This window comes from Asterias rubens, chromosome 8 (genome assembly GCF_902459465.1).
Source record: "Asterias rubens chromosome 8, eAstRub1.3, whole genome shotgun sequence".
Lineage (NCBI taxonomy): Eukaryota > Metazoa > Echinodermata > Asteroidea > Forcipulatida > Asteriidae > Asterias > Asterias rubens.
This window is the reverse complement of record NC_047069.1, coordinates 10,129,308-10,142,266: the sequence shown is the minus strand read 5'-3', so window position 1 is coordinate 10,142,266 and position 12,959 is coordinate 10,129,308. Positions and strand designations below refer to the sequence as shown.

The window sequence follows — 12,959 nt, the reverse complement described above, 5'->3', positions numbered from 1 at the left end:
ATAGACAGCAAAACCAGCAAGCGTAGAAGTGTAGAAGATACGGCTCTGATATAATGTAGATACACGTCAACATTGATACCCTATCGTTGTTGATGTTGTTGTTGTCTTTTGAAGTCACTAGATGGCGCCCTGTCAGCCCCGTATCTGACATTTCCCCAGGCTAGTAACAGCGAGACAGATAGCTACAGCTTGCCCAGTACTGTGTTTGCACCGAAAACATCACCTGTAAATGCATCAGCACGAGTGGTCATTGTGATGGTTCGCCGTGGCCTATCCAGACTCGGAACCCCCCGGCCTAGCATCGCGTCTCACCGACCACTGAGGAGGAGTAACCCATCATCCTGAGCTCGTCACTTCTTCTTTGCCGTGTATCGTTTGAGAAAGCTCTTGGGGTTTTACGGCAACTTCAGTTTCCCAAAGCGGCACCATGATGGAAGGTAACAGCCCTTCGTTTTACAACTCGCCCTTCGGCTTTCACGGTGATCAGTTTGTCGGCCCACCACCGATTACAGCGTCCACGGGGGGCCATCGGAGTTATAGCCCGCCTCCCCCACCTGCGTGCATCTACGCCGACAAGCCGGGCCCCCAGGTAGGGGGCTACGGCGGTGCCCCCATGGCTGTTGTCGAGTCCAGGGTGGACGAGGGATTGCTGCAGTATTCGCGTATGACGAATATGAACATGATGACACTGGCTAATATGACATTGCCTCAGGACACGGCGTGTACTCAGGCCTGCGGGGCCGGTACTGGCGCCGCGGCCCAGCCGTGTGGTGACGGGGGCCGGGAGGCGGCAATGCAGCAGACGCATTCACCGCAACTTGGTGGTCACACCACCGGCATGCAGGGGGCCTCAACGGCCGTGACTGCCTGCCGTGGAACGGGTCAGACACACGGGGGAAACCCTGGCCCTCATCACCACACACCGACCGCCTCGTCTGCTGGGGGCAAAACAAAAGGCGAAGATAGGAATCAGAACTTACCGTTTCCTTGGATGAAAACCACCAAATCACACGCCCACATGTGGAAGGCAAATTGGCCAGGTAAATCACATCAAATATCTTCTGATTTGATCTCATTTTATTATCTATCGATCATTATACTACACTTTTAATTATTAGTTTTAGTAAAGACTAGCTTTGTATTGTTTTAGTTTTGAGTTAAACAAAATGATTGTCGCCTCTTTGTAAACTTCCTCATCCATTACAATTTTGTTGTATAATTTCCTCTAAACAAAGTTGCGTTCTGTCGTATGTTCGTAGTCATACAAAATCAATAGCATTGAACACCGATAGTTCGAAATATTTACATACAAATGTTGGTAGCAACCGACATTCATTACACAACTTACACATGTAAAATCATTCCAAAATAAAACACATTGATAACAAATTGATTACAAATTTTCATTAATCCAGACACAGTCGAATTTCTGTAAGGTGTTTCTTCATGGAAGGCAAACAAAATCCAAAATTGAAAAAATAAACACAGTTTCCTTCTCTCTTCATTCATTTAACTCCTTTAAGGTTGATTAGAAATCACATGGCAACCAAAGGCTGGATTGAGTGATACATGTGAACATTTCACACACAATGTAACACCTTTAAAACCAAACAACATTAAAAAGATGCATTCAATAAATTTCATGTTCATTCAAAATTAAAAGAGAATCACAGAGACATATATATCTTTCGCGATTTTCCTGAAGCTTCTTCGATAGTCAAGAATAATCAAAACACTTCACGCAAAAAGTTGTGTTTGATTCAAACAAAATAAATACAGTCGTTCGGCACAAGCGTCAACCAGAAATTTAGAGTTGGCACCAATGCCAAAATGTATTGTACACGATTGGTTAGGATAACAAAATATATCATTGTTTAATTTTAGTCTTATAATGATTGCGAAGTTCATACTAGAAATTATTGTTGTTCGGTGAAATACTTCCCTCATTTGAATTGAAGTCATGTTCGGGAAAACTCTATCCGGAAACCTTTAAAAACCAGTATGGTGGACAATGTCTTTACATGCTGAAAATTGTGCATAGTTTTCACTATTTTTTTTCTCCTGCGACTCGGCAATTGTTAAGTCCAAAATGTTCACAAGTTTGTTATTTTTTGTCATGTTAATCACCAAAAAAATGAACACTGTCTGCGACTATAGTAAGTTCTATCAATCCTGTAAATAAATACCTTTAACACCATGGTTTTAGAATTTAAAAAATAACCAGGTTTCCGTTTAAAATCACAAAGTGATTATTTTTTGACACATAAAGATAATGATAGTATTTTATCAGATGTAGTTACTGTCGATAAGCGTTCAACTTGTCCATCAAGGCGGAAAGGACACCGGTGATATACTTGTACAGGATTGGGCAGAATAAAAAAGATCATCTTTAAAATTTACCTTGAAAGCATACTGATTTTGAAGAAACCTGTCTGAATAATATCTGGGAAAAGGTCTTCATCTATAGCTGATTTCGGTTGTTACAACCAAAAAACATGCTGAAAATTATGCTCGTTTTGGTACCTATTTTTTTCCTTTCTGACTCGCACAGCAGATTTAGCCAAACCGTTCAGAAGTTTGACTATTTTATCGGCTCTGCCGATCCTGTACACCTCAGTCCTTACGTTGGAACTCGGCGCTTTCCTTTTTTGTAAAAGAAAAATAAATTCAAGTTTTTGAACGGATGGTGCTTTTCTGTAAGTCACTTTCCCATCAACACCGACATTTTTGGCATTATCTAACCGCAAACACCCAACCCACATGTATTATAAAGCAATTATAAAACATAATTTGGAAGTCTTCCAATACACTGAAGCTCATGGGCCGCAGATTTTAAGCCAGCTGGATTTGGTAAACGGGCGAGTCAATTTGCTGGACATTTAAAAGTAAATTAGCTAACAGGGTGTCGCAATTTAAAACAGGGGGTCCAAAAGATACATAGACACCCCTCTAAAGTAAATTTAGTTTAAACTTTTAATATTTTTATGAATTTGTTGATGGAATAGACGCATGATTTATTTATGTTTTATTTGAGAATAGAGGTACCTTCATAACGATGCCGCAGTCATTTTATTGTCGACGCGAAAAAATACATTGCGAAAACAAAAATTGTGAACAACAAAACAAAACAAAATAAATTTGGCCCAGTAATTGTTTCTTGTTTAAAAGAGACGACAATTTGGAAAGTTTACTGTTTACAGAATAATTGTTATCCAGAGTGTTAGTTTGTGATCTTAAGGGAGTCTTCCAACCTTGAGATGGTCCCCGTTTGTTGCGTATTGTTCGTTTTGAGATTAAAATGGTATACAGCTGCAGAAAGAGGTACCAAGCTGTCGCAAATCGAGAACATAAGTAACAAAACGAAGACATGTACACAATATCGGTGGCCGGCATTTTTGTTTTCATGTTAGAGTTACCATCCTCAAAATTTGTCATAATGTTCTGTTTAAGGATTCGATTTAAAAGAAGAAAAACCTATATTTGTTTAACCGTGCGATTGCTTTAATTTAATATTATAATTTATAGATAGAATACAATAAAACTAACTATGTAAAACTCATTTCAAAAGGGGTCGCGTTTTTGAGATTTTGACAAAAATCCGGATATGTTTCCATGTAGGAAGAATAATAAGAAATTTGAATACACAATATGAAGAACTTTTCTGACAGTAACAGTTCTCAATTTTACATGTTTCGTTTCATTAATTATATCATACGTTCCGGCAATCCTTCCCAACAAATTGATAATTATAACATTTTAAAAAGCTTGGGAAATATTTTCGTACACCCTCATAAACTGTACTCAGTCGTTTTTATCACATATTCGAGTTTTCTTACAATACCCTATCAAAATAGTTTAAAAATACTTTTTAAAATTGCATCAAAACCTACGCTTCGTCTATAGAGGGATGACACTATGACATTATCTGTGGAGAAAGCTCTTAAATTGGGTGAATTTTGGGTGAATTTACAACGTGGGATTTGTCTGGAAACAGCATTTGGAAGTAACAAATAAAGGGACACTGTTGGACACTGTTGGTCAATAACTCAAAATACGTGTTAGCATAAAAACTTACTATACTTGGTAACGAGCAATGGGGAGCTGTTTATAGTATAACACATTGTGAGAAACGGCTCCTTCTGAAGTAACGTAGTTTTTGAGAAAACATGTTATTTCTCACTAAAAAAAGACTTCAGGCCTGGAACCCTTTTTCTGCATCTGAAAGCACACAAATAATGTTGGGCAACATGGGCTATTTCTTTCACTTTTCTTGAACGAATTCAATGACCAATGAGCCCAATTTGTTTCCTTAAGATTTGCTAATTTATGCATGTTTTGGGATATACATGTACATACTGGATTTATTTGCACGCTGAATGCCAAACTTGAGTAGCAATCGGTGATTTTTTTATTAGAGAACCGAGACATTTTGTGTATGCATTTTGCTCTTGCTTTAAAGGGTCTATGTACTTTTTGTAGGACAAAAAAACACAATGTCTACAGATTTACATTAAACTTACACAGTTTGAAGATAATGATAGTAGAAAGCTTCCCTGAAAATATTAATTGTTTTTGAGAAATGAGTTTTAAAAATGTCATGAAAATAATTTTTTTCTCAGTGATCATGGGACGAAAATTATTTTTAGCATGTAAAAACGTATTTTCATGACATTGTTTTACTCATTTGTCAAAAACTACAACACCTCAGCAACTAATATTTTAAGGTAAGCTTTCTACTAGCATTATCTTCAAACGGTGTAAGTTTAATGTAAACCTGTGGACATTGTGTTTTGTGTTACAAAAAATACCCCAATCCTTTAAAAGGGAAATCGTTTACTGATATGTAATAAAACAATAAAAAGGTTATCATCATAAATGCTTTTTACAGATCAGCTGGTAATAAACGTTTTCATTATCTATAACTTGAATTAAACATTTATCTGATGATAAACGTAACCTAAATGTTTGTTACTTATTACAATGACAACAACTCACAAGTCTTGTATGTTGATTTATTTTAAGGATTTGGCAGTTTTTATGATTGCCGGAGTCACGAATGAGCGGAAAGGCTCAGTAAAATTCATTACGATCTGTGAGAAATCTGGAATAGATCTTTAGTCGGGTCCCCCTCCCTATGTAATGGTAATCGCCATAATTAGTTGGGAGATTTAAAACATGGCTGTACTCGCGAGCTTACTGAATATTTATAGTTTATTCTAATTAGTTGTTGTTGCATATACACAGAATGGTGACGTAAATAGCAACATATTAGCATTATAAAACCCAGTGTCTGCCGAACTTAAATAAACATCAAGGAAAAGTCAATTATTACTCTTTATGAGTGTTAAAGCAATGGGTATTATTTACTAAGTTATAATCGATCTCACCCGATCAATGCTTCGTCTCATGTCTGTCTCTATTTCTGTCTATCCTCTGTCGTTACGAATGTATACTCGTTTTCATTCATTCGTTTTTCTTTCCTTTTTCCAACACACAAAATAAATGATGAACGTTACCTTTTCGCGAAATACTCGGTACACGTCCTTAAGGCGTGGAATGAGGTGCATGCTGGTCTAGCTAGCGATCAAATCCAGCTAGCGGTCAAGTTTGATCGCTAGCTAGACCAGCATGCATCTCATGCTTGCGAAATGGATAATTGCGGAAAGGTCTGTAGTCACGTAACATAATTTACAATATACAATACAACATAAGGAAATTAGGATAATTGTGTGAGGATGGAGGTCTCCAAGAAGCATTAGATATAGTAAGGTTTGCTGTAACACCATGTAATGATAATCTCTAAATGAAATTTAGAGTGGTTCTGAAAAGAACCGTTTCGATCAGTATGTTCTGATCGTCTTGAGTTGAAACCAACGGTTCTTTTCAGAACCACCCCAACTCATTTAGAGATTATCATTACATGGTGTTACCGCAAACTTTACACCATCGTATTTCCACCATGCAAAGTTTCAAATCCTACTTTTGCAAGAAGCATTAGCTTGTCGAGTAGAGACCAATCTCGATACAAAACAAAGGGCTAGTTTTAGAAACCAAACTCGAGTGGGCTTTACAAAAGCAATTATATGGAAACCAGAAACCAGAAGAAGGATGTAAAATTGTGAATTTGAATGGATGATTGGTGACATAAGGATTGACACAGTAGCCATCGATACTTTGGATGCCATTGTTTCATGTCTTGATTTGTGTTCGGAAATTACTGTTCAATTAATTTATTTATTTTGTATTTTATCACACTTAGGGCCTTTTCAGTGGCACAACACTACACAAAGAGAAAACACAGTGCTAAAATCAGCTAAATATTATAACTAAAATATAGTATTTACAATAATCTACAATAGGCCTGTATAAACATTTTTAGGGAGACGTTTGGTAATAACTTGAAATTAATGGCAATACGAACTCTTAGTTAGGAGCGTACAGCAGCCTCCTTTTTCTTTATCATGCATTTTGAAGAAACATTTTACTTCAAGTAAATGTGGTTAAGGAAAAAAAACCATTGCTATCTCCGAAAAACCCATATCTGAGAAGCGTTTCTGTCAGTAACGTTTATAAGTTGATTTTTTTTGTTTATTCAAGCTTCGTTAAAGCCATTGGACCCTTTTGGTAAACAGTATTGTCCATGGCCCACACTTCCTGTATCACAAATTCTATATAAAATAACAAACCTGTGAAGATTTAGGCTCAATCGGTCTTCGGAGTCGGTAGAAAATAACGGGAAAACACACCCTTGTATCCGCGCGTTTCGCCGTGTCATGACATGTGTTTACTATAAATCCGTAATTCTCGCTATCGAGAATTTATATTGTTTTACTGCTTTCTCAAAAAGTAAAGCATTTCATGGAATAATATTTCAAGAGAAGTCTTTCACCATAACCTTCTGTAAACCCTGTAAGTTATTTGTAAATCTGTGATGTTTTTTGTTTCTGTACCGAAAGTGTCCAATGGCTTTAAACGAATCTCAACCACACAAATACCAAACCATCCCGTAAATGGGTGAGTTTAGGTTAAAGGAACACGTTGATATGGCCGTCAAATGGCCGACCGTGATAGTTCACGACGTAAAAGGAAAACCGTGCAGTTTCGAGTGATACTTATGTGGACAATTATATTCTACTTTTCAAACATCTTTCTAACCATATGCATTTCATAACAAACGGTTTCAAACGCTTTTAATAGACCAACTCGTCCGATCCAAGGCAACGTGTTCCTTTAACCGGGTTTGAACAATTTTGTAGACATTTTGTGGTTGAAAACAAGGCATCTTTGGATATTGATTTTGTAAAAACTTTATGGCATAAATTCCAACAATTTTTTTTACTGATTTTTCTGATCCATTGTATCTTGTGAAAATTTGTAATCGATAGTTAAACAGTTGCATCGCATGAGATCAAATAATTATAGCTCTGTCCACCGAGAAAAAACTACTGGATTAATAATGATTTTGCTATGACAGATTAATATTTCATAAGCTCTGAAGCGAGATATTAAAGGGGTTTGAATTGATACCTTTTGTAGATCTAGTTTTTGGCCGTGACATGGATCCCTACACACTGTGAATGAAGATGTATGTAGATGTAATTTACCTGTAGAAGTTTCAGCTTCATAATCGTCAAGTTTTGGGGGGGAAATTGAAAATCACAGAGCAATGTTTTCTGGAGAGTCGCGTAGATCCATTGTGCTAAAATAACTTTCATCTCACTGAGACAAAAACTATTTTTGTGAAATTTGTTTACCCATTTCTCAAAAATAACATCACCCTTTTAAGGAATATTTCAAGGAAAGCTTCCTACCATCATTTTCTATAAAACCGTGCAAGTTATATGTAAATCTGTGGACATGGTGTTTTGTGTCGTACACCAAGTACGCAAACCCTTTAAAGATTATACAAGTTATCTGAGTAGGTTACACCCCTGGTTGTTAGAGGGGTAATCTTTTGTACTTAGTTGATGAAATCTCACGACCACTCTCTCCCCTCTACTCTCTTAAATGATGTTCAAATAGATCGCTTTAGTAACAAAAGACCGGACAGTTACCGGAGTCCAGCGGCTCGTACACTGACCCCTACCCGGGCTTCGGGAGCTTAGACACGGGGAGGCTCTCTCTGACGATGACCAGGTCGCCTCTAAATCCTCAAGTGGATTTTGTAGAGCTAACCGATTAGCTTTTATTGTTGCTTGGGACGGGAGTGGGTGATCTTTGTAAGGGTCACAACACAAGTTGCATTGATTAGTGTGTTTTTGAAATTACCACAAAAGGAGTGGACAGTCTATTGGGTTAAGAGGAACCATAGAGGAAGGAGAAACTTTGTAGGCATGTAAGGACAGATACTCGCATGAGAAACATGTCCGGATGGTAATTTTGATTCTGTACATCAAAATTACCACTGCCGTAGTGCTTTTAATGTTGTTTTTTTCTCTAAATGGATTCCAAAAGGGGAATCCTTAAAGGAACGTTACAGAATTGGTAAGAAAACAAAATCGTGAAGATCACAGATTTACACCAAACTTACACGGTCTAATGATGATGATAGTAGAAAACATCCCTTGAAATTATTCTGCCTGAAATTTCATATTTGATGAAAAATTAATAATTTAACTTTGCGTTTGGAGTTTATCGCTCAGGGAGCGGTTTTATTCATTTGTGTTGTTTGCATCAATGTCATGCAAAGTGTGTAATCGGTTTTTCACTATTTTCTCGTGGCCCAGATGGCCGATCGATCTCAAACTTCTACAGGTTTGTCATAGTTTATGTATATGGTGGATTACATAAAGCGATTACACTGCCAGCAACTGTTTTGTTAGCAAAACCAATTCTGTATACAGTCTTCATTTAAATAAATCAGGAACATTTGTAGGATTGCAATTCTATATATTACAGGGGGAAATTGCGTCCGGATGACAATGCTAGAATTAAAAGTATTTGGTCATACTTCGGCAGTCAGGTTGGCTCGCTGGTTTCTCTGCTTGCCTTTCCTTTATGTGGACCCGGTTCGAGTCCGGACCGGAGCACTGTATGTGGATTGGGGTTCAGTTGGTGACAGTTTCACTGAACGTGACTCCTTGGATATTGAAAATATAATGTATGACATTAAATTTTTAATTGTAAAACAAACAGTTTGAACATTTGGCAGCTATAGCCGCAGGTTGATCTAACACAACTCGCTGAGATCTCACTGCTCTGGGCTCAATTTCATATAGTTGCATTACTGAACACTTTTCTGCTAAGCAGAAATGAGCTGAATACCAGTCACAAATTGTAGTTGAGACATGGCAGTTTGGCTGGTAACCTCATTCTGAGCCCAATTTCATAGAGCTGCTTTTAAGCAGACATTGTTAGGCAATATTTTTTGCTTAAGCAGCACTATGAAAGTGGGGCCAGAGTAGAGTAGGATTCCCCCTTTAGATTGGGACGGGTTTGTAATGAGGATTGGACGACAAACGAATTGCCCCCATCGCTTATACAGGAGCGGTGCTCAGGGGGCAACTTGCTCCCGGCGATTGCTTGGATCCGTCCCGGGACAAATTGCATTTCCTCTCGGTCATCGATCACCGGCCCCGTGGAACGGGCTCGGTCCTAAACTCACACACACAAAAAGGCGTAGATTTTTTCTAAGTGAAAAGTCAGAGTAAATCTCGGGTTTTTGTTCGTTATATTTTTTCCCCGACATGTTTGCTTTGAAACGGCAAGACTTGAGCTTCGGACGATTGTTTTCCATCAAAGAAGTGAAAATTCTGTAATTGCTTGTTTTTTGTTCTCCACGTTCAATGTTTGACGGGTCGATCAGTCATCGGGCCCGTGGGTGGATTGTAGCCAAGGGTCCCGGTAGGATTTGTCCGATCGCACGGTGGCACAAAACGTCCTCTCCGTTGCATCTTTCAATCAAAGGCTTGTAAAGGCGAGGAGAATTATTCTGATTTAGTATAGACATAATTGAAGGAGGAGAAAGTTTCTTGAGCCTCAATCAAGACGATGTTTGATGTTCAGTCTTATTTACTATCCACAATCTTATTTATTACTGAGGCTCATTAGGGAGGTGACAATGCTGTTATTACTTTGTCATACAAGTCGCCGCCAGTCTATACAGGGCAACGGTGTGTACTTAAATTCCGCAGTGTAGTTGGACGGCGTTTCCAATGTTTAGACTCTACTCAGTGGGGACTAGTGGTGCCTCAGACTATTGCATTGTAATCCACACACTGACTATTGAAAATAGTTGAATCTTTCTTTGCTGGCCCCAATTCAGGACCAATTTCATTACACGTAATAACACATTTTTTTTTAAAGGGCATAGATTAAGTGTAAAGTCAGAGTAAACCTTGTTTTCGCGTTGGGTTTTGTGTGTGTCCCCTTATCTATGCTATTTAATAAAATAAAAATTTAACTATAAATATTAACATTTAACAATTTCAACAACATGCAGCATGGTTGCAGTCCAAACCTACCAACAATCATCCTGTATAAGCCTACTATTAGTGAAATAATGATGTTGATGTTTTAAACCCATACTCCCAAACGAACTTTGCCTCTAAATTTTTATTCTGCGGTATTTATTCCCCCATATAAAACAACCCCTAATGGTCCTTACCAACATATTATAGCAACATTTTACGTTTCTTGCTTATTTAGTGATTACACTCCTACTCGGGTAGTATTTGTTTTCTTAGTGTTTATGATGGGGACTTTACAACAACGTCCCATGCATGCAGTTAACCAGTTGGGATTTTTCTTTGCAGTTAAAGGCACTGGACACTTTTGGTATTTACTCAAAACAGTTATAAGCATACAAGCAATGGAGAGATGTTGAAAGTGTAAAACATTGTAAGAAACGGCAACCTCTGAAGTTTTTGAGAAAGAGGTTATTTCTCACTCAACTTATGAAATACTTCAGCTGAAGTATTTTAAATTAATATTGTGCAACAAGGGTGTTTTTTGTTTCATTATTCTCTTGCAAATTCGATGACCAATTTTAACCCAAATGTTCACAGGTTTGTTATTTTATGCATATGTTGGGATACACCAAGTGAGAATACTGGGCTTTGACAATATTACCAAAGGTAAATGGTGTTTGAAGCTTTGCATGGTGTGGAGAATAAGAGTAACTATAAATATAAATAGCCCTGAGTAAAATCTCTTTTGAAGGAGTGGTCTTCCTTGGCGTTTCAAACAGTATACTCTGCTCGTCTTCAGGAGAAGGTGTCCAGTGCCTTTAAAACGTCCGAAGTTTCAGATTTGCGCTGATAAAGCGCGTGGTGGTTTTGGTTCGGGCAATAGTTGAGGTTTTATTGTATGCAGATAAGGTCGTCGTTATGTTTTAATTTGTTCACCTTTTCCCCGTTGACCAAACATTGACATTTTATTTTAATACTGAAACCAAGATCGTTCTGCTGACATTTGAAGAAAAGAAAAAAAAATGACTCTGTGTCAATATGAGTTATAAGTTCAGTGTGCATGTTTAGTTTCGTGTGCTTTTCTTGTTTAAAAACTAAATTATGCGCTGAGTTTTTTGGGGGAATATCATTCATCGATTTTGATGTACTGAGGACCTTTTAAACGCTTCCTATAAACACAATGTTAACGGCTGATGCGTCAAACTAAACGCGCCAAATGTTTACAGTTTTGACTATGATGCGTTTAGTTTGACGCATCAGCCGTATGCATTTTGTTTAGGTATGTGCATGTACATCGACGTTTGCTATACACCAGTGTTTAAGTTTGATGTTTAAAACACTGCTTTACAACACAACTCATGGGACCTACACACTGTTAAGTGTTTAACCTAAACCCTTTGACGCGTTCGAAATCTGTTACAGAACCTAAACACTTGTTTTTACAGTGAAGTATTGTCATATTTGCCTACTATGGACAAACGTATAATGCGTTCAAATTATTGGTTCATGCATAAAATCCTTGTGAAGTTTTTGATACTTTGTAAGAATATGAAACGGGACAAAACGTATGACTGCTGCTATCATGTAATTTCCCTGGTGCCCAATGTGTAATAACAAATACTGATTATCATTTACAAAAAGGGGGATCAGATTTGTTTAATTTCAATTCAATAAGTTGTATACAACTTGAGTTTTACTTGAATGTAAATAGCTGTTATCAATTAAGACTATACGCTATTTTTGAAATATTTTTCCGATGAGATAAAAATGCATATTTTAAAACAACTCGTACAGTTGCAAAGCGTCCAATAGCGCGTGAAATCGTAATTTAGATAATAAACGCCATTGCTGTCAAAAATAAATGTTCAGAGTTCAACGAAAATATTCATGTATTTTCTCAACACTGTATATCAATCACGAATTAGTCTTCACTTTGAAATGTTCTTTGACAATCTTACACTGAAACGTTTCCTTGGATTGTCAGTCAGAAATCTATATAATGCGAACTTCGAAATTGTACGTCACCAATGTGACATGCAACTTCGGGTAAAATTCTTCCATTCAAGTCATTAGAAAACCATCTAGGTTTACAATGCAAATTGGATTCGTGGGGCTCAGTGTCACAAGAGCAATTTACAATATTAAAGAACAACAACAAACAAGAATAATATGATTTCCACGTGACTTTTAATCCGCTGAATTCTGCGAAGGAGATTTTTTTAAAGCAAAACTTTCTGCTAACGCAGCTCAATCGGCCTAATTTCACAATGCTGTTTAGCAACAAATTGTGCTTTAGCAAATTTCTCTGCTGAGCGGAAATTAGCGGGGAAGTAGAGTCAAACAATATACATGACATGGTATTTTGCCTGGTAACCTGTTTCCTGCTGAACAAGATGTTTTATTTGCTTAGCAATTTTGGTTGCGCTTACATGCTATATGAATTAGGGCCCTGATCATAAAACAGATTTTCGATTGTCTGCTAAAATGCCGCGGAACATGAAGATCAAGTTTGGCGTTGTTTATTTTCAGATAATTTGTTGTACATTTATA

General features: G+C 37.4%; 1 protein-coding gene across 1 annotated transcript in view; it reads left to right on the top strand.

Annotated features, from left to right (window-relative positions):
* The first annotated feature begins 392 nt into the window (after positions 1–392).
* Positions 393–12,959, top strand: part of LOC117293581 (homeobox protein Hox-A4-like) — a 32,730-nt gene continuing 20,163 nt past the window's right edge. The window contains exon 1 of the mRNA XM_033775940.1: positions 393–1,040. Coding sequence (XP_033631831.1) covers positions 428–1,040 — 613 coding nt within the window. The 5' untranslated portion in view covers positions 393–427. The remainder of the gene's footprint in view (positions 1,041–12,959) is intronic.